Raw genomic sequence first — 21,353 nt, forward strand, 5'->3', positions numbered from 1 at the left:
TCTGAAGACTGACAGGTTCAGGGACCTTTCCAAGTTCATAGCCTGTGTGTGCACTTTGAAACAAATAAATACAGACGACTTATGGGATGGTGTGTTTCCACAGCGGGCTTCTTCTGCATTGGCATCGTTTTCCGAGAAGCGGGTCTGGCAGGCTGTTTTCTTCCAGTGATGCATTGCAGCCGTCTGTCACTGGATGTCCTCTGTGGAATGATCAGGATGTCTGATGGGGCTTGAATATTTGGGTGATGTATTTTTCCTACAGAAGATATTGGCAAATGTTGCTAAAACTGTACCTAAAAACTCTTACAAGGAGACTTGATTCTTGTTTAAAAATAAGTAAAAGAAAGGATAAGTATGAATTCACCAATGTGCAGACCTTTTTATACCATCGGATATTTTGTGAAGTGGAATGAGACTGTTTTACAAAATGTGTACCGCTTGTAGAAAATGTATTTACTGTACCATTAAGCCAGATCAGATACTGCTTTGTTTCTTTAAAATGCTTTTTGAGTGTCCCCACGCCCAGATGGTAGGGGAGTGGGTGTTCTTTTTGCCCTGAGCCCTTGTTTTCTTCCTCCACCCTTTTGGTTATTGTTACCGGATCTTGACTTTCAGTTTAATATAACACATCCCAGTTTGGGCAGAAAGAAACCATTTTGTCTTTTCTCTCTTTCTCTTTTTAAAATTAGGTGCATATACAACCTTATATATATAATAAGGCAAGGCAGTTTCCCGTCAGATATAAACTGGAATTATATAGTGTAAGTACTAGTTGCATCTCTTAAAAGGAACCAGTTGATTATAAAGAAGAAAAGATAGGGAGTAGGCTGCCATTTTGCATATTATTCCATTTTTTTATTCCATTAAAAAAAATGTATTTGGCCAGATACTCCATATATCGTAGTGGTTTGGATGCATGAAGTTGAAGCCTAGGGATATTTTTCTATATAAATTTGAATTTTTATAAATTTTATAATGATCACAATATGAAGGAGTGTAAATTGTGATTCTTACAGGGTTGCTAAAACAAAACAAACAAAAAACCTTGGTAGTCTTTGCCATACCTCTCCCCCGTAAGACTCCTGAAAGCTAATAAATATGGATTATCAGCAGATTAGGAAAGAAAACCTCCAACAGGACTTTTCTGAGGCAACTGATTGGCAATAATGAATAGCAGCAGTGAACAGTGAGGCATCAGAAGTTATTTTGACATTAGGGAAATCAGTGTTAATGGCTTCTCTGGTGGATTCCTCTCGGGTGATTTTGAAACCATTGTTTTGGTCCGCTTTAGGGGGAAAGGATGGATAGAAAGCTGGTGAAATGTGCTGATTCCAAGAGAGCAAAACTAAAGGATTGTGAGAAATTCTAGAAAGAGCTAATCAGATTTAGCTGTTGGTCTGCCCAGTAGTAGCTGATCATGATATGGGGAAATGTAATTTAAATATATGCGCAGAGGAATTCGGAAATGAGTGGTGTCTTTTCAGGGAAGAGGTATTCTCAGCTTGTGGTCATCTTGGTCAGAACGTCTTTTTGGCACAGAAAGCTGTGTGAAACTTATCTAGTTAGAGAAGTTTCACTGAAAATGGAACAAAAACGAAGGACTCTTAGGTAAAATTGTGTGTACAGGTGTTTATGTTGCTTAACTCTCCTGCCTTGAGAAGAGTGGATTCATAGTAGTAGACCTTTATCAAACAGTAGTCTCCCTAGGAATTCAGGAGGAGTTTACTAATGTAATTATAAATCCTGATTCTGCAAAGAAAACTGTTTTGCACCTTGCTTTTTCATTTAACAGTATACATTGAGGGTAGTACCATGTAATTAGCTAAAAGAGCTGCCTTATTTTTCAAAGTGGCCTAATTAGGATATTATGATTATTGCAAAAAAAAATGGTGACTTAGGAACTTATTTTAACGGCTCTAAAATATTATGGTTCTGTGAGTACAGCTTTTGAAAGTAACGTTTAGAAGTGAGTGTGCTCTCTCACAGGTGGTGTACTTATTGCCACAACTGAGGGGGCACTAATTCAGCCTAAGGCACAGAAGAGCGGGCTGCTCTTTCAGTAGCTTGTGGACATTGTCTCAAGTGCCTGGGGAAGCCAGTTTTAGCTTCAGAGTTGGGTATTCTTGGCCTGAGTTGTTGGAAATGTTGGGCTCTGCAGTAGAGCGCGTAGAAGGCAGGTAGCCTAGGGGCCCTGGATCGGCGGGGGTTGTCTGCCCAGACACACACACACCGGACTGCCTAGGGGATGGTCTGCAGGCAAGGCCTTTAGTTTGGCTTCTCAAGGAGATGTGAGTCACCTGTTTGGCTAAGAAGCTCACTGACAGATTGCCAGTTCCACTGGAAATCTTCTTCTGAGGATACATCGAGAAACCGTTCTAAATATGTTTCTGGTTTTCTCAGCCTTGCAAAGGTGGATTTCTTTGGCCTTCCTATTGTTCTTGTACTGGGTTTGGAAAGGAATTCTTCCTTTCCAGGCCATAGACACTATAATGTTAAAGTGTTGTTGATGATAATAAACACTAGCATTAACTGAGTGCCTAATAGAATGCCTGGCATACTGTAAAGTTTGTTACATGAATTATCCCCTTTAAACATATGAGGAAACTGAGACTCATTTCAAATGTTAAGCAATGTCTCTGAGGTCACATAGCTAGTGAATAGCAGAGCCAGGACTTGAACCTAGGTCTCTGACCCTAAAGCCTCTGCAATTGACCACTGTGTCAAAATACCAGTGACAGTTTGGAGAAAAAAAGCATGATCAAACACATCTTTGGTTGGATCTGCTCCTCACATTTCTCCTGTTGCAAGTTGAGAATATTCGTCTGTTGCCTGCAGATTAAGATCTGATGTTCCCTTTGCAGTGGCTAGAACAGTTGAGTGTTTTTCAGAGAAAGTCATCGTGAGACATGTAATCATATTCTGGGGGCAAAGAATGCCTTTCCTTGGTGCACCAAGCAGTGTTTATGTGATTGATCAGTCACCAACACCAAGGGAAGGTCCTGTCCTGTGACATGTGCGTGCTTGGCAATGATCTTGCTGTGCATTTTGCTTAATAATTTTCATTATTTTTAATTAAAGTTGAAGAAGTGCAGACTCTAGCTGAAATTAAGGTAGGTTGTGTTGCCGGAATTTGGTAATTACTTTAATTGATCACAAGATAGTTTCCTTGATCACCAATTAGACTAAATTGCCGATCATGTTTCAAGACGTGAAGAAATGCCCAAACTGATTTATGTAATAGTGTTTTCATTTCTAATCAGACATAAATATCGTTTCCTTCCATAGCAATTGTATTTTATAAAAGAAGGGTTATAGGCCTACAAACATAAAGGTGATTCATAAACAATAGAGTTCTAATTCATTGAATTAGTAAAGGAAGTATTTAGAGGCTTAATGGAGATTGTACTGGGGAAATTACTTTGGAGTTGCTGGTGCTCATTTTCTTAGTGGGAGATATGTTCTTTTTTAGTGCATAATTAAAATAGTCTATAATCAAAATATAAAAGGCAGCTGATTTAAAGAACATATCAAAGAGAATTGCTCTGAGTAATGACAGATTCATATTGTAAATATGTGCTAGAAGTTAAGTCTTAGAACTTTAATAAATCATGTTATTTGGACTGAAGCTGCGTTTTAAATTCAGGGTGCTGTTAAACATTTCACAGATCAATACAGGATTTTTGTTTCGGTTTTGTGCATCTGATAGTCTTTCATATTTTCATGGAATAAACTGAAACAAAAGGAACTTTAAGAAAAATTAAACTTCCCAAAGAATACTTGATTTGGGGTTCATGGAAAAATCTTTTAATTGCTGATGGTTTGGAGATTTCCAAATGACAAACTTCATTGGCCCAATTTACTGTGATTGTAATGCTTACATTCCATAAAATGGCAGAGTGACTTAAAAAGTCATACTTCATCATGCATTCATGGACTTGTTCATAAAACGTTTGTAATTTGCAATAGAGGAAAGACTGAAACCATTATCAGCCATTATATGCTATTTGTTGGACATATGTTTGTTTGAAATGGCCGTGGCTCAACAGAACATGGCTCATAGACAAACTATGCTATAAATTGGCACTAAAAACCCACCTAAACAGGTAGGCATATGTTAAGAAGTTAATGTGAGCCAAAATATTTTAATATGAACCAGGTTACATACATCGCAGGATCCCAGCTCCCTTTACAGTGAGACCTTCATTTGCATGGCTTCTTCATTTTTTCCCAAGCTGACTAACTTTTAAAGTAGATCATGTATATATTGGTTCAAAAGTCAAAAGGTACCAAGGAGTATAGTAAGCCTCTTCCTGTTCCTGATTCTCAACCACCCAGTTCTCCCTCTCCACCCCCCATCATTCACTATTCCCAGATCCTTATATATCATTCCAGAGATATTAATGCACATACTTTCTTTTCTTTTCTTTTTATACAATTTATAGACTATTGTTATGCATTTTTTCCCGTTTAGTAATATATCTCGGAGGTATTTCTAGTCAGAGGATAAAGAGTTTTCTCTTTCTTCTTAATGGCTACATAGTATTCCAGTGAATAAATGTACCATAATACATTTTAATCAGCTCTCTATCGATGGACATTTGGCTCTTTCGAGACTGTCGCTGTACAGGCTGTGCTGCAGTGACCATTCTTAGAATTTATGTGTGAGTATGTCTGCAGGACAAATTCCTAGAAGTGGAATTGCTTGGCTGAAAGACGTAATATATTTTTTCCTAAGGGCATAGGCATTTTTAATTTTGATAAATGTTGTTGTATTCTCTTCCATAGTGATTATTATATCAATTTATTTTCACCAAAAATATGAGAGTGCCTTTTCTCCTGTATCTTCACTAACAGAATATTATCAAACTTTTTGATCTTTGCCAAACTGATAGGTTTAACTTAGTTCCCTCCACCCCGATTTGTTGAGATAAAATTGACATATAACTTATTTTAATTTGTACTCCTCTTACGTATGAGATGGAGCAGTTTTTATGTTTAAGAACCATTTGATTTCTTTTCTCTGTTATCTATTATGTCCTTTGCCCACTTAGAAAAAATTGGGTGTTTGGTCTTTTTCTTATTAATTTGTATAAGATCTCTTGATATGCTAAGGAAATGTATACTGCAAATACAGTTTGTTGTCTTTTAATTTGTTGACTTTTATTGTCACACAGAAAAAAATTTAGTGTAGTAAGATTTATCTATTTTATAAAAATTTATTTATTTATTTTTATTTATTTTTGGCTGCGTTAGGTCTTCGTTGCTGTGTGCAGGCTTTCTCTAGTTGTGGTGAGTGGGGGCTACCCTTTGTTGCGGTGCGCGGGCTTCTCATTGTGGTGGCTTCTTTTGTTGTGGAGCACGGGCTCCAGGTGCACGGTCTTCAGTAGTTGTGGCACGTGGGCTGAGTAGTTGTGGCTCACGGGCTCTAGAGCGCAGGCTCTAGTTGTGGCGCACAGGCTCAGTTGCTCCATGGCATGTGGGATCTTCCCGGACCAGGGCTCAAACCCGTGTCCCCTGCAATGGCAGGAGGATTCTTAACCACTGCGCCACCACCTAGTTTTTAGTAGTGGTTTAAAGTTTTTTGCATGTAGAATTTATGCATTTCTTATTAAGGTTACTCCTAGATAATTTTTGGTGCCATTTTAGATGGGAACTTTTCTTCCAGTGTATTTTCTAATTCATTGTGTTTATAAGAAGGCTATTGACATTTTTTTGGCTTCTTTTATTCTTGACTTCAATGGGAATTCTTCCAGTGTTTCCCCATTAAGAAAGATGTTGCCTTTTGAACTGTCATTTAAGGAGGGGCCCATATATTCTTATTTCGTTAAGAACTTTAATACATAATAAATACTGAATTTATCAAATATCTTCTCAGAATTTATGGAAGTCATATATGATTTTTCTCTTTTGATTTATTAATATGGTAAATTATATTAATAATTCCCTAATATTGAACCATCCTTGCATTCTTAAAATATATCCTATTTGGTCATTGTGTTTGTTCTTTCAGTGTACTGCAAAGTTCTGTTTATTAGGATTTCAATTAATATGGGATCAATCTGTAGTTTCATTACTATATGCCATCTCTGTGAGAATTTGGAGACAATGTTATGATAGTTTATAAAAATAATTTGGAAATATCCTTCGTTTTCTTTGCTCTGGAACAGTTTAATCAGTATTAGAGTTAACTGTTCCATATAGGTTTGGTAGAATTCCTCTGTGAAATGATTGGGAAATGTTACTTTTTGGTGTCACTCTTAGACACATTTCTCTTTTACAGTTATTTAATTATTTAGATTTATTTCTCTTCTAGGGTCAGTTTTGATAATTTTTATTTCTCAGAGAACTATCTTACCTATGTTTTAAAATTTATTTGTATACACTTTGTATTTGTTCAAAATTCATTTATTGTATGTTTTAAAATTTCTCTTGTAACTGTAGTTTCTTCCCCATTCTCATTTCCTGTTTTGTTTATCTGTACTTTCTCTCCCTATCTTTCTGTTTGTTTGTTTTTATAGGAAGCAGCCAATTTTCTATTATATAATTCTTCCAGATACAGCTTCTGGATTCAGTAGTTATACCATTTTTTTCTCTTTCCTAATTAATTTACATTTGCTTTTCCCTTTATTTATATTCATTCCTGCTCTCCTCTCTAAATTTATTTTCTTGTTATTTATCTACTTTCTTGATTGGATATTTAATTAATTTATTTTAATTCTTTAAAGTTCATTAATTTAAGATAATTTAAGTATTTAAAGAAGTTTACTCTGATTATTGCTTTAGATGTATCCATATGTAATGCTTACATTACTAATTTCTATTAAATAATAGAAATAATAATTAATAATAATTATTTTCTATTTAGTATTGATTTCTTTTTTGACCTGAGTTTTTCTTTTTTTTCTTTTGTTTTGTTTTGTTTTTCTGATTTTTTTCAGCTACTTTAATTAAAAAAAATTTTTTTTAATAGATCTTTATTGGAGTATAATTGCTTCACAATACTGTGTTAGTTTCTGTTGCACAACAAAGCGAATCAGCCATATGCATACACATGCCCCATATCCCCTCCCTCTTGAGCTTCCCTCCCATCCTCCCTATCCCACCCCTCTAGGTCAATGCAAAGCACGGAGCCAATCTCCCTGTGCCATGCTGCTGCTTCCCACCAGCCAACTATTTTACATTTGGTAGTGTATATATGTCGATGCTACTCTCACTTCACCCCAGCTTCGCCCTCCCACCCCATGTCTTCAAGTCCATTCTCTATGTCTGCCTCTTTATTCCTGCCCTGCAACTAGGTTCATCAGTACCATTTTTTTTTTTTTAAGATTCCATATGTATACGTTAGCATACGGTATATGTTTTTCTCTTTCTGACTTACTTCACTCTGTATGATAGACTCTAGGTCCATCCACCTCACTACAAATAACTCAGTTTTGCTTCTTTTTATGGCTGAGTAATATTCCATTGTATATGTATGTCACATCTTCTTTATCCATTCACCTGTCGATGGATGTTTAGGTAGGTTCCATGTCCTGGCTATTGTAAATAGTGCTGCAATGAACATTGACCCAAGAGTTTTAAAAGAAGGATTTAAAATTTCTTCAGGTAGTACTTTTTGCTACATTAGTGTCCTAGTTTTGTTTTTAATTTTATTGGAGAATGTTATCAGTACTATTTCTACTTTTTGATTATTAAGATTTTCTCTGTGGGGTAACATATATTCGGTTTCTGTGCATGTTCGAAATATATTTTAAAAGCTATAGTCTCAAGTTTTAGAGTTTAAAATACATCAATTACATCTACCTTTTAAATTATGTTTTTAAGTAGTCCGTATCCTTACTTTTATTCACTTAATCTGCCGTGGCTTAAGAGATGTGAATTAAAGTCTCCATCTACAAATATTTCTCTTTGGCCCATGAGCCCTGTCATTTATGTCTCATTGATTCTGATGCTATGTTATTGCAATATAGATATTCACAGTTATTCAGTCTTCATCCTCATTGTGGATATACTTTATAATTTAAATTACCCTTATGATTTCTTAAAAGAAATTACATTTGCCAATGTCCTTTTATTTCTAGTGGCTGAGTTTTGCTTTGTGATCCACTGTAACGTTCTCTCTTCTTTTAACTGGTTGGATTTAGGCTCTTTACATTTATTGATTGGAAAGATGTTTGGTCTTATAAAACATGACAGAACCAATATACTCTTTTCTCCCTTATCTTAAATCATTATACGGATTGTGGGGGGTTTTTTGTTGCATTTTAATTGTGTTTTCCTTTACTTAATTGTGAATTAAGTTGTTTTGTGCTTGTTTTCTTCTAAATTTTGTTCTTCTTGTGGATACTATTAAACGTATAGTTTTACCTAGCAAATGTAATCGTCCATTTCTTTTTTTTTTTTAAATGTTATTTTATTTATTTATTTATTCATTTGGCCTTACTGCACAGCATGTGGGATCTTAGTTCCCTGACCAGGGATCAAACCTATGCCCCTTGCATTGCAAGCGCGGAGCCTTAACCACTGGACCACCAGGGAAGTCCCCCTCCATTTCTTTAGATAGCATTTAGCTAGCATTTCTTTAGATAGTGGTCTCCCCGCTAAGCAATATCAAAATTACACTTCTACTTTTTCCTACTTTCCGTTTAGGAACTAAAATTTTAGTTCATATTGTTTTTTAGTTCTAGTGCTTATGTTTTATACTTTTAAATATAAGTATATCTTTAACACTTGATCTTTCAGCTTTTAAAGATTTTTTTTTAACTTTCATCTACCTTCCCTATTTCTATTATCTTTAACCCTTTTAATAGTTTATAACATTTACATTTTATTCTGTAACTATAATCCCCACAGTTGTTTAAAATGCATTTCTAGAGCTGAGTGAATTTATTACTCACTGTCAATACCTTTGGTATAGTTTCCGCATTCATCTCAGTTACTTATATTTCATCCTTTAATAAAAATTTCCTCAAGAAGGGTGAATGGAAATTATTCCCTGAGTTACTGCATTTAAAAAACATATGTCTCTTGCATTAATTTTGAACAACAGTTTAGCTGGGTATAAAATTCTTTTTTAAAAAAATTATTTATTTATTTATTTTTGGCTGCATTGGGTCTTCGTTGCTATGCGCGGGCTTTCTCTAGTTGCGGCAAGCGGGGGCTACTCTTCGTTGCGGTGCGCAGGCTTCTCACTGCAGTGGCTTCTCTTGTTGCAGAGCATTGGCTCTAGGCATGCGGGCTTCAGTAGTTGTGGAACGCAGGCTCAGTAGTTGTGGCTCACGGGCTCTAGAGCACAGGCTCAGTAGTTGTGGTGCACGGGCTTAGTTGCTCCGCTGCATGTGGGATCTTCCCGGACCAGGGCTCGAACCTGTGTCCCCTGCATTGGCAGGCGGATTCTTAACCACTGAACCACCAGGGAAGTCTATGGGTATAAAATTCTTCACACTTTCATTTTCTAAAGTCTTTATAGGCATTGCTCCTCTAACTTGTATGTTGAATGTTGATATGTGGAAGTTTGAAGTCAGCCAGATTCTTTTCAACATTATAGGTGAGTTGATTTTATTTGACTAGATGCCAAAAGAATTTTTTTATCTTCATAGTTCACTGACTTCACTAGAATGTGTAGACATGGCTGAATTCTTACAATCTATAGACTTAAATCTTTTGTTTCTGGAAATTTTTCTTGAGTTACATGTCCAGTTTTTTTCTTTCTTCTGTTTTTTTTTTTTTTTTAAAGTTGTTCTCTTATTGACAACAATTATCTGTATGTTAGATGTATTTCGTTTTCTGTATTTATTATTTTCTAATTATTTTAAACTCGTGTTGATTTCTACTTCATTTGTCCATTTTCTCAGTCCTGTTCTCTAAGCTTCTTACTGGGTTGCTGGTATCTATTTTGCCTTGGGCTGTTAGCAGATTTCTTTGATGGAATGGTTTAGAAAGCCTGTACTTTTAGCTAGCTCAAGGCTTTTAGATTCCAACTGGCATCCTGGTAACAAGTAGCTAGGGCTATAAAAATAAATCTTTGAAAGAAGGGACAGATGCTTTTCACTGTCTGCCAAGTTTGCTGTTTAGTCATATTCCTTCTTTATTGTAGTCCATATAATCAAAATTCCCCTTTGAGGTTTTGCTTTTTTCCTCTCCTACCTACTCATCTAACTGCCTTGCAGAAATTCTTTTACTTTAATTTGAATGTGTACTGTTATGGATGTTGTTAATTTGTGGATTTAGAAATAAATGTTTGGGGCTTCCCTGGTGGTGCAGTGGTTAAGAATCCGCCTGCCAATGCAGGGGACACGGGTTCGAGCCCTGGTCCGGGAAGATCCCACATGCTGCGGAGCAACTAAGCCCATGCGCCACAACTACTGAACCTGCGCTCTAGAGCATGCGAGACACAATTACCGAGCCTGTGTGCCACAACTACTGAAGCCTGCGCACCTAGAGCCTGTGCTCTGCAACAAGAGAAGCCACCTCAATGAGAAGCCCGCGCACAACAACAAAGGGTAGCCCCCGCTCGCCACAGCTAGGGAAAGCCTGCGTGCAGCAACAAAGACACAACACAGCCAAAAAATAATAATAAAAAAATAAATTAAATAAATAAATTTATTTAAAAAATTAAATGTTTGGAGGATTAATTTGTTCTGTTATATGGAAGAAGGATTTGGAATTATCTTTTTGCTCCCACAACAGATAGAGTATTCTTTCCCTAAGGAAGAATTAGGATCCTGTGTAAATGGTTTATCAGGCTTTTTGATATTTTATTAAATGTAAATATTAGGTGACAGTTGAAGGGAAATATGCAAAACTGAGGAAAATACAAACTTGGAGGGTGTTTGGATGTACTTTTTATGTTTTAACATTGTATGTAGATAGGGTAGATGCTTTTTCTTTGATCAATGTACCTCTTAGGATATGGATGTTCTCTTTTAAGTCACATTTGTGATGGAATAGATTTTACTACTATACTGATAGCATGCTGGTGGTCAGAGATTTGAGGAGCACTTCTGATCATGTTCAGATCATCCACTCAGTAGATCCATTTGGCTCTTGGGCAATGTTAAAGGATTCTGAGCATCACTTTGGACCTTTTAGGATAGCTTGGTTCAAAGAAATTGTGGCTACAGGGCTTAAGAACTTAGACAGTGCACCTGATTTCTTGTTATTCAGCTGTTTTCCCCAATCAGTCTGCATCAAGGTGTTATTCCACAGTATATTATCTCTTTGTCTAGTATATGTGTGTCAGTCTCTGTTTATGGCACATGGGAAAAGGAGAGAGCCATTCTTCTGAGAGAAAGCAACTGGAATCTTAGATTCTCAAGTCTGTGGGAGGGCTTTTCATTTACCATTGTTTTGTGAGGTTTACGGTATGTAGTTTGGCCAGAAGCAGTAGTGGTAGCAGTATGTGCATTCTGTGCCAGGTGCTGTGCTAAGTGTTCTTATATCCCCATCTCTCTCTTTTTTTTTAATAAAAATAATTACATGACCTTTTTATTATTATCACCATTTTATTGATAAGAAAATTGAGGCTCAGAGTTAAATCACATGACAGTTGAGTAGTAGAATTGGGATTTGAATCCCTGGCTCAGAAATCCATGTCCTTGGGACTTCCCTGGTGGTCCAGTGGTTAAAACTCCACATTCCCAATGCAGGGAGCCTGGGTTCAGTCTGTGGTCAGGGAACTAGATCCTGCATGCTGCAACCAAGAGCCCGCATGCCGCAACTAAAGATTCCACATGCTGCAACTAAAAGATCCCGCGTGCTGCAACTAAAGATACTGCATGCCACAACTAAAAGATCCTGTGTGCCGCAACTAAAGATCCCGCATGCCACAACTAAAAGATCCCACGTGCCACAGCTAAAGACCCTGTGCAGCCAAATAAATAAATATTTTTTTAAAAAAAGAAAGAAATCCATGTCTTTAATGTCTCTCAGGGTGGTGATGAAATTGTAAATCTTCTAAAACTAAACGAGAATAAGGCATTATAGGCAAACAGGGTAAAAATTCTCAAATAATTTAATACAGGTTAACTCTGTGTTTGAATATTTAAAACAAACTTTCTCATTTGACTTGTTCCTTCCCCTCACATAGAGAATCAAATTATGAAATGAGAAGGGGTGGGAGAGTGAATATTGTTTTCCTACTGATAATTCCATACATAGTTAAATGGATTTTTCTTGAACTTCCTTCCTTTCCCTAATAGGGAAGACCTTCAGGCATTAAGTGTCAAAATGGAAATCTTTATCCTGAATTAAAGCGATTCTGAGATAGGAACCATTATGAATGACAGAATTGTTTGAAAATGGCGTCTTCCATATTTCTGTTAACTTGGAAATGCACTCTTATGTCATTTGGTGATCCAAAAAACATAGCCCAACTAACATCAGATTGGTTTTTCTGGATAGGGGTAAAGAAGTTAAATATTTATTTATGTGGCTGTAATGGGTAATGCCTGTGAATTCCACTGTAACTTTGTAATTAATGTACCACTTCCTTAGAGTCTTACCAAGTATTTCTGCCTTCTGGACACGAAAGAGACAAACTCTCCTACTGTTTGCAATTACCCTCATAAAAATTTGAAAGCAAGCAAAAAAAATGTTTTTTTTCCTCTCAGGACAAGTTTGCCTTCTGCTTAACAAAATTAGGTTTGCACTTTCCCTGTGGTATGAAGACAGTGCCCTACAGGCCCCCACTTATGCCTGTGGCTGGCTCTGCAGCCCTCTGCCCCGAGGCGGAGTGCTTTCTCCTCGAAATGGCAGCGCTGGGCAGTAGCAAGAAGACCCTGAGTGGGCAAGCCCATCTTTTCTGTTACACTCTGGATGTCAATGAAAACAGTCTCTCATCCCCTTCTGTCCTGCCTGGGGGATGGGATGGTTGTTCATTTCTACCGGAGCTTTGACTTAAGACACACTCACAAGACATTTTCCCATAGTCTTTGTGGTCGATGCCTTAGTTAGCAACCCAGTCACTAAAAACAAAAGGAGCAGTGCTGCAAGAAAAGTGACTTCTAAGATTTGGGGCCAGGTAGTGAGATCCAGGACACTGAATTAAAGGGAAATTATTCCTTCTTTTGGAGAGTCTCGTCCTGAGGAAAATTAAACAGCCCAGACAGGTCACTGGGTGAGACCAATTTCCCGGTTTGTTTATTTGAGCCTGATTGTTTTTCACCATCCAGCAGCAGGTCACAGTCTTGCTACACTGCTTCCCCAGCTCTGTGGAGAACATTCGCTTTCATATTTGATTCTCCAGGCTTCCCTAAGGATTCTAGCCATGTCTTTTCTGGTCGGGTTGCTCTGGTATCTCTCTCAGGTCCAGGGCAGGGGGCACTGTCAGTCATCACTTTCGACTTCATCTTATGCAGGCTTTTGGCTTTATGTCCCGAGTTGCCCTACAAGCAGAGAAGATGAATCATCACCCGGAGTGGTTCAATGTGTACAACAAGGTAACTGAATTGCCTGATTTTGGAATCACCATAATTCTGGAGTTTAAGAAACTTCTTTCTTCCTTTCTTGCTTGTGATCCTGTGCAGCTAAGTGTCATTGTGCTTAGGAAAATATTCTCTTATTCTTTCTCTCAGAATCCCTGTGTATTACTGCAAATTAGTAAAAAAATTTTCAGATCTACTCAAGACAACAGTGACTAAGTTCTTTATTTTCACGCTTACCTTCTACAGACACTAGTATGGAAAAGTTGGGTCAAATTAGACTCCTGAATTAAACTTGAATATCTGTCATGTAGATAAATTTTTAAACCCTCTTAAGGTAAATTATTGAAAGAGATGGTAGCAAATAAGAAAGATATGGCCTTATTTAATAAATTTGCTCAAGAACTATTTATTAAATTCTCTATTCTCAGTGGGAACTGACCTTCTTAAGAGAAAGAGCAGACTGAAAAGACTTCATCAAGTAGTTTTAAGGGGGCACAGTGAGAAGAACCACATTTGCCCAAAAAGTGTCCTTGTCTTGGTGATCATGCCATGTGGAATTTCTTATCATCTAGATTTCTGTGAGGTTTCTATTATCTCTTTGAAAGTCCTCTTTGAAAAAAGAAAATTTCACATTTTTGTGATTTAATTGGAATAATTCAGAGCATACAGGTACCAGCATAAACTTTTATTTCCTAGTTGCCTCTCTTTGCCCATAATTTTGTTTTTGCTTTTTAATTGATTTGTCAAGAGGCAACAGTCTGTTCCTCCACCCCACCCCCCTTCCCTAATTTGGAAATGGGCTTTTTTTTAACATGGTTGCTAAGATATTACATTTGATAGCTTAGTTTTTCTCAGTGGCCTGAAAATAGCTGGTGTAATTAAAGTAATGGGAGTTAAAGTGGTACCTCAGTATCTCTCTCTCTCTCTTTTTTTTTTTTCCCCAAGAGTCAAGATTTGAGATTCTGATAGCTCATTTGCCCTTCTTATGAGAGAACTTTTTTATCCCTAGGAGGCTGCTGGAGTTTACTGGGTTTTGGAAATGCATTGCTTATTCATAATGTAGTATTTTCTAAATCATTTAATCTCCTCAATTCTCAAAGATAAATATTGAGTAATAGATTGATTTCTGAACTACCAAAGGAGAGCATCATGAATTGCAACTCAGGGTTTTTCAAAGCTGCTTCTCTCTTTCTTAGGTTCAGATAACTCTCACATCGCATGACTGCGGAGGACTGACCAAAAGAGATGTGAAACTGGCGAAGTTTATTGAAAAAGCAGCTGCTTCTGTGTGATTTCTTCCAAAACGCATGTAAAATCTTATATACACATCTAGCTCCAATGTATTTTGAAGGCAGTTTATCAACACATGAACAAATTAAGCTGTAAATTTAGTTCACCTTTTGAACGATCACATTTTGTAAAATCAGTGCTTAAATAAAAATGATTTAAACTTGAGCCTGAGGTACTTTTCATTATATCTAATCACATATATAAGGTAAATCAACCCGGGTAATTCTATTAATAATATTAAAAAAGAGAAATAACATTTTTAAAGACCAGAAATGGGTATGGGGGAGCATTCACACATTTTTATAACCCAGAAATTCAAGTGATTATGGTGACTTTAGAAATGCATTGTGTTGGAGAGCAGTTGTAAGGTAGAAAAAGAATGATGAACTCTATAGGTGAAGGGTTTAACTGTATGTAACGATTCTTATGATGCTAAAGTTGATTTGGATTTTAGCTGTTGTTACTACTTAAGTAGTTACTTAATTTACAGAGATCTCAAAAACTGGGTGAGCTGTCTAGTGTTTTATCCTTCCTTTTCAGACAGGGAGAAAGAAGAAGACAAGTGTCTTGTCCAAGGCTTCCAGTAAGGTGAGACAATAAAAGGATTCACTGTCACAGTGACCAACTTGCCAGGTCATTATTTGACATACTGAGGGAAGGAGGAACCAAGGGTCATTTTTTCCCATCATTTGCATGTTGTGACCCCTGAACTGAGGGTATGTAGCCACTGAGCTAGAAGCTACTTGGGTATTATCCAGTAATGAGCTCTGTTTACTCCATGTGTCACTGACATGAGTAAAATAGAATATAAAGTAAGCTATTATTTAAAAATTGCAGTAACTGTTCTTTGAAGGAACTCAGGAAGGTAGTTATTAATGAGATTAAAATGTAGATTAAAAGAATGTGTATGTATCTATCCAAGGAACATGCCTTATAGTAGTAGGATTTAACAAGGATCATCTTTATACCCTGCCTTACATCAGAGGCCAGAAAAATCACTCTGTGTTACAACAAGCAAAGCTTCTCATCCTCCCCACTCCCCACCAACCCTGACCCCTAGTCTGAGAAGCCATATGGGAATATGATAAGGAGGCTGAGCTCTCTGAAGCCAGTTTTTGGCTGGTTCTGTTGGCCTGGCAGGTATAGTCATTTTGCCCTGCGGGTGTGGAGTGTACACGGGGGGTGGGGGAAAGAGAGAGAAGAGTCACCCCAGACTCTGTGGCTGCTGGGAGATCCAGAGCCTGGACACTAGAAGTTGTACTTCTTTGAAATTTTTAAGAGGAAAAGGCAGGGACTTTCCCTGGTGGCGCAGTGGTTAAGAATCTACCTGCCAATGCAGGGGACACGGGTTCGATCCCTGGTCCTGGAAGATACCACATGCCGCGGAGCAACTAAGCCCGTGCACCACAACTACTGAGCCTGTGCTCTAGAGCCCGCGTGCTGCAACTACTGAGCCCACGCACTGCAACTACTGAAGCCCACGCGACTAGAGCCTGTGCTCTGCAACGGGAAGGCCACTGCAATGAGAAGCCCTTGCATTGCAACAAAGAGTCGCCCCTGCTCACTACAACTAGAGAAAGCCCGCGCACAGCAATGAAGATCCGATGCAGCCAAAAGTAAATAAGTAAGTAAATAAATAAATAAATTAATTAAATAACATTTTTTAAAAAAAGAGGAAAAAGCAAAGCCATGTGTTTTTATAAACTTCTTCCCATATTATAGATTTGGGAGCTTTTATACATTTTATTACCAAAGATTTCTAGCCCAGTGCTTCAAATTTTTCTACATGAATTTTTAAACATGAAAAAAATGTAGACATATTTTAAAATAGAGTAAATAGGGCATTCAACCCTTATGTACTGATCACCCAGATTTAACAGTTACCAAGATCTTGCCAGTTACATCATATAATCTCCCATTTCCTTTTTCTTTGCTAAAGTATTTAAAAGCAAATCCCAGATAGCATGTCATTTTACCCCTACATCCTCCAGTAAACATCTCTAGAAAATATGGTCATTTTCTTATAGAAACCAGAATGCCATTATCACACCAAACAAAATAAACTATGATTTCTTGGTATCACCTAATACCAAATCAAATTGTTCTGAAGGTCAAGAATGTCTTTGGACAGTAATTTTGTTCTAATCAGTGATCCACATGAAGTCCACCCATCACATCTGGTTGTTGTGTCTCTTTAAGCTTTCAATCTAGAGCGAGCAAGCCTCCTGCCCTCAATTCCCTCTTTCTCTCCATATCATTGACTTACTGTAAAAACCGAGTCCTGTAGAATATTCCACCTTCTGGATTTGTTTGTTTGCTCCCTTGTGGTGTCACTTAAATTGTTTCACTGTACCTTGAATGGAAACCTTTCCCCCTATTTTGAATGTAAGTCTGAGAGGCTTAGAAACTATTAACCTGTACTGTGTATGGCACAGTGGAGAGAGCAGGGTACAGCTAATAATTGCAGTTGTCAGGACCTGAGAATGTAGCTACTAATTAGCATCTATGTGAGGATTTGACATAAGGTCCATGTTAAGGGGTGTTGCATCTGCTGGAACTCATGAACTTTAGAGAATCAAAGATCCCATATCAGAAGTCTGTGGTAGTACTCCTTGTGGTAAATTCCAACAGGATAAATCCCCAGACTTGCTCTGAGTACCTGACATTTCAACTTAAAAGAGACATTGCCAAAGTTGGAGGCCCCAACTTTTCTTCTGTTCCAAATCTTTGTGATGACAGTGGTTTCTCTGATGTGGCAAGCTTTGGGTTCCCTCCATTTTCCTTTTAAATGATCACTGGAGTAGAGGAGGTTTAAATAGATATGACCTATGACCCTTTGCATGACCTCCATAGATAATAAATCAGGGCAGCACATTTGACAGTGTCCTTTTCTAAAATGAAGTTAGTGAAAGTTCTGAAAATTGTGGTTACTCTCTGACGTTGATAGAATTTAGGAAATCTTCAGATAAATAGAATAAGCATGATTCTTTATGTTTTTGCTTGAGACAAAAAGCAGCAACATGTATGTTGCATATGGACACACACCTGACCTTTGGTAGTGTGCTGAGGTATTGGACTACTAGTGTTAATGTGGAGCAGTCTGTGTACGTTCTAATCCAGAGTTTAAAAATATACTAGTTGAACTCTATAACTTTCAGTTTTGTAAAATTTCTGCAAAACAGCAAGAGCTGTAATAGGGTTTGGATATAATATGTGAGCTTTGTGTTTCAATTCTAGTTACATGTAACTAGGAATGACTCTTGGTCAGAAGACTTGAGTCACCAAGCTGCCGTGCCTACTGACTGTGTGCGGCTGAGGTGGTGCTGCCCAAGTCAGGGAGAGTGTGAGTTGCTGCTAAAAGGGCAGAAGAGGTGGCCCTTTAGCTTCTCATCCAGGGTGCCTGTCCCGCCCACCTATCCACGAGAAGATACGGGTGATTTCAGTAGGCCTGGATAAGCTGGTTACCTCTGAGTCCACTCATCAGCTGAAGTTCCAGTCTCAGACTAGATTTCTTCATCAGTGACTTCAGAAAACACATTCAGGGGCTCCCCTGGTGGCGCAGTGGTTAAGAATCTGCCTGCCAATGCAGGGGACACGGGTTCGAGCCCTGGTCTGGGAAGATCCCACATGCCACAGAGCAGCTAAGCCCGTGCACCACAACTACTGAGCCTGTGCTCTAGAGCCTGCGAGCCACAACTACTGAGCCCATGAGCTACAACTACTGAGCCCACGTGCCACAACTACTGAACACCTAGAGCCCGTGCTCCGCAACAAGAGAAGCCACCGCAATGAGAAGCCTGCGCATTGCAACTAAGAGTAGCCCCTGCTCGCCACAACTAGAGAAAGCCCGCATGCACCAATGAAGACCCAACGCAGCCAAAAATAAATACATAAATTAATTAATTAAAAAAAAAAGAAAACATTCAGCTGTGGTTGGCTGTGCTGATACTGTACACCAAGAACAACTGGTCTCTTCTTGACTGCTTCCAGCTAGCCATCTTTCCTCACCCCTCCAAGCATCGTGAAATAATTTTTTACATTCTTAATCTCTTCTTCATTTCTCCCCAGAAGTGTGCTTTGGAGCTTAAGGAGCAGAAGCATAGTAGTGTATCCTTGGGATTCCTGGAAATAGAATCCCACTAGGCTCAGCTACTTGAGTGAGCATAAGGATCCCTGAGGCATATTCACACAGCACACATTTACCGAGGGCCTCCTATATGGCCCGGCGGGATTAGGCACACTGATGAACTGGGGCGGGTGGAAACAGAGATGGAGAACTGATTCAGGCTCTCTCTGAGCAGCTGCTCCAGTAGGCCACTGTCAGGGTGTGGGCAGGAGCCCAGAAGGCATCAGGGGTCATATGACCAAAGGAGGCAGTAGGAGGAGCTTGATCCCTGAGGGAGAGAATATAGAATAAGACAGTGAGGCCAAGATTTGAAGCCTGGGGACATTAATCAAAGTGTTAAAGCTTTGCTGTTGATGATTTTAAGTGGAGAGATTGATAAGATGTTATTTCCCAGTTCAGTATACCGCTTGCCTACAAGAGTATTTTTCTGTGTGAGATGGTCATATACACTTGTTTCAGAACACCTTGGGGCAGTGGAGGTGGTGAGGTGGTTACCTCCTTTTATTATGGCCCAAGGGATTAAGTTTCCAGGAATTTGACCAATTTGGCCAACTAAACATTTAATTCAACACAGGGCTACCCAGAAGCCTCTGTCTTGATTTGCCTTGGAAGTCAAAGGGGCTAGGAGAAGGAGAACGAGAGAATATATTAATCCCAAGAATTGAGCAGAGCAAAAATCCCTATTGCTCTTGTACCTAAAACATCTCTACCCCAAGGCTCGTCCCTTACACTCTCTTTAGGTGGTTCATATGTGCACATTCTGTGTCCCCAATTAGCCAGTGCTGGGCATGGATAACCTCTGCTCCTCCTGTTTCTTGTGTTCTAGCCCCAAAACCATCAAAATCTTTCCTTGTCCTTCCAGGTGTCTCCAGTGCTGTGCCCTGGCTGTGTGCTCTTGCTCTTAGAAGCCCAGAGAATTTTGCTTTCCCCTCTTCCATGACTCTTAACCTGTTCTAACACATTATTAATGGCCTCTGTCTGTCAGTTGGGAGCACTTCCTGAAGGAGGGGCTTTTGTCTGGCCTGTCTCTCAGCTTTAGCCCGGAGCGTCACAGTTGCAGGGTGCTCGTGACTCTTTTGCTGAACAGAGGTGCTCGGTCTCCTTGGCAAGAGAGGATCTGTGGGTAGACCAATGGGGAGCTCTCCCCTCCAGGGGCCTGCCGGCTAGTAACATACCAGAATGTCCAAGAGTGACTTCATAAAGCAACGATGCCCTCTGTGGACCCTTCTCTGAGGCCTCTTGGAATCTAGATGCTGAGGAGATTCCTAAGCAGAGATTTTCTGTTGGATGGTAAAAGCAAGGAATAAAAATTGAAAATTTGGAAAATGTCTCAACACTTTTATCACCAGAACCACACAAGAGTCATTTCTAGCTCACCGTTAGAGAACGTGTCGCTGCTGTTCTATGAGACGTTATGGAAATTTCAGTAAATACTCTTTATTTCTCTTGCTTGTTAAGTGTGCAAATGGCAGTGTTGGGTCTCGTAGCCTCTTCCCACAGGCACTCATCCACTTCCCAGACTGAGGGGCTCGTCCTGGATAATCTGATTTCTCCAACTGGTGAGGCTGGTGAAATCTCAGCCAAACAGTTGTTTCCTCTGCTTTCATATCACAATTGGCTGGTTAATCAAACATTTAGTCACACTCTTATTTGACCTGTAGGCTGAATGACTAGTTTGACTCCATTTTGTCCTTTTTTATTGGCTACTATGTTAGATAATTTGAAGCCTTATTTTGGGGTAATAGACCTGATTTCAAATCAGATAATGAAAATTATATATCTTGTTTTTAATAGGTTATAAAAGTATATAAATCTATATTTTTTTACTGCATGAGACTGGGTTCATTTGTTACATATAATGGGGAAAAAGTAATACATACTCTCTGAGAAAAATTGGAAAGCACAGATAAATATAAATAAACAGGAAAAAGAATTACCTATATAACCTCACTATCCGTAGGCAGACACAATCAACATTTTGGCATACTTCATGCTGAATTTTTTTCTACCTATTTTGCACAGTTGGGATAATTTTGAGTAGAGAATTTTTATCTTGCTTTGTTTCTGTTTTGCTATCCAGTGGATCATAAACATTTTTCTAAATCATGAAAAATGCATAGACATGTTGTAGTGTCTGTATAATATTCCATGAAATGGATATGCCATGATGTACTTAACCTGTCTTTTTTTGGTTAGACTTTTAAATTGTTTCCAAATTCTCACAGCAGATATTGCTGGGATAAACATGTTTGGCTAAAGTCACTGTTTGCATTTCAGATTGTGTTCTCTTGGGGTAGATTCCTTGGGTGTGAGGATACAAACAGAACTAAGGCTTTTCAGAAAAGTTGGTCAATTTACATTCCCCTGGCAGTTGATGAGACTGCTCCGTCGCACTACACTCTTGCCAGCACTAAATGTTATCACATTTAAGCCTTTGCTAATTTTATAAGCAAAATTACTGGTTTTACTTAATTTGTACCTCCCCGATTAGTAGTGCTACTGAACATTTTGGA

At 38.4% G+C, this 21,353-nt stretch overlaps 2 protein-coding genes and 1 long non-coding RNA gene across 3 annotated transcripts in view; all 3 read left to right on the forward strand.

The window, feature by feature from the left end:
- The window catches only part of PCBD2 (pterin-4 alpha-carbinolamine dehydratase 2), a 47,431-nt gene extending 32,552 nt beyond the window's left edge, over positions 1 to 14,879 (forward strand). Inside the window, exons 3-4 of the mRNA XM_059919480.1 lie at positions 13,359 to 13,439; positions 14,621 to 14,879. Of these exons, the coding sequence (XP_059775463.1) occupies positions 13,359 to 13,439; positions 14,621 to 14,716 (177 nt within the window). The 3' untranslated portion in view covers positions 14,717 to 14,879. The remainder of the gene's footprint in view (positions 1 to 13,358; positions 13,440 to 14,620) is intronic.
- A 378-nt stretch (positions 14,880 to 15,257) lies between these two features.
- Positions 15,258 to 18,038, forward strand: LOC132363790 (uncharacterized). Its single transcript, XR_009502656.1, has 3 exons — positions 15,258 to 15,302; positions 16,054 to 16,338; positions 17,952 to 18,038. It is a non-coding gene; the product is annotated as an uncharacterized LOC132363790 (long non-coding RNA).
- A 2,072-nt stretch (positions 18,039 to 20,110) lies between these two features.
- Positions 20,111 to 21,353, forward strand: part of CATSPER3 (cation channel sperm associated 3) — a 39,530-nt gene continuing 38,287 nt past the window's right edge. The window contains exon 1 of the mRNA XM_059919481.1: positions 20,111 to 20,266. Within this exon, the coding sequence (XP_059775464.1) occupies positions 20,166 to 20,266 (101 nt within the window). The 5' untranslated portion in view covers positions 20,111 to 20,165. The remainder of the gene's footprint in view (positions 20,267 to 21,353) is intronic.

Source organism: Balaenoptera ricei, chromosome 3, assembly GCF_028023285.1.
Source record: "Balaenoptera ricei isolate mBalRic1 chromosome 3, mBalRic1.hap2, whole genome shotgun sequence".
Classification (NCBI taxonomy): domain Eukaryota; kingdom Metazoa; phylum Chordata; class Mammalia; order Artiodactyla; family Balaenopteridae; genus Balaenoptera; species Balaenoptera ricei.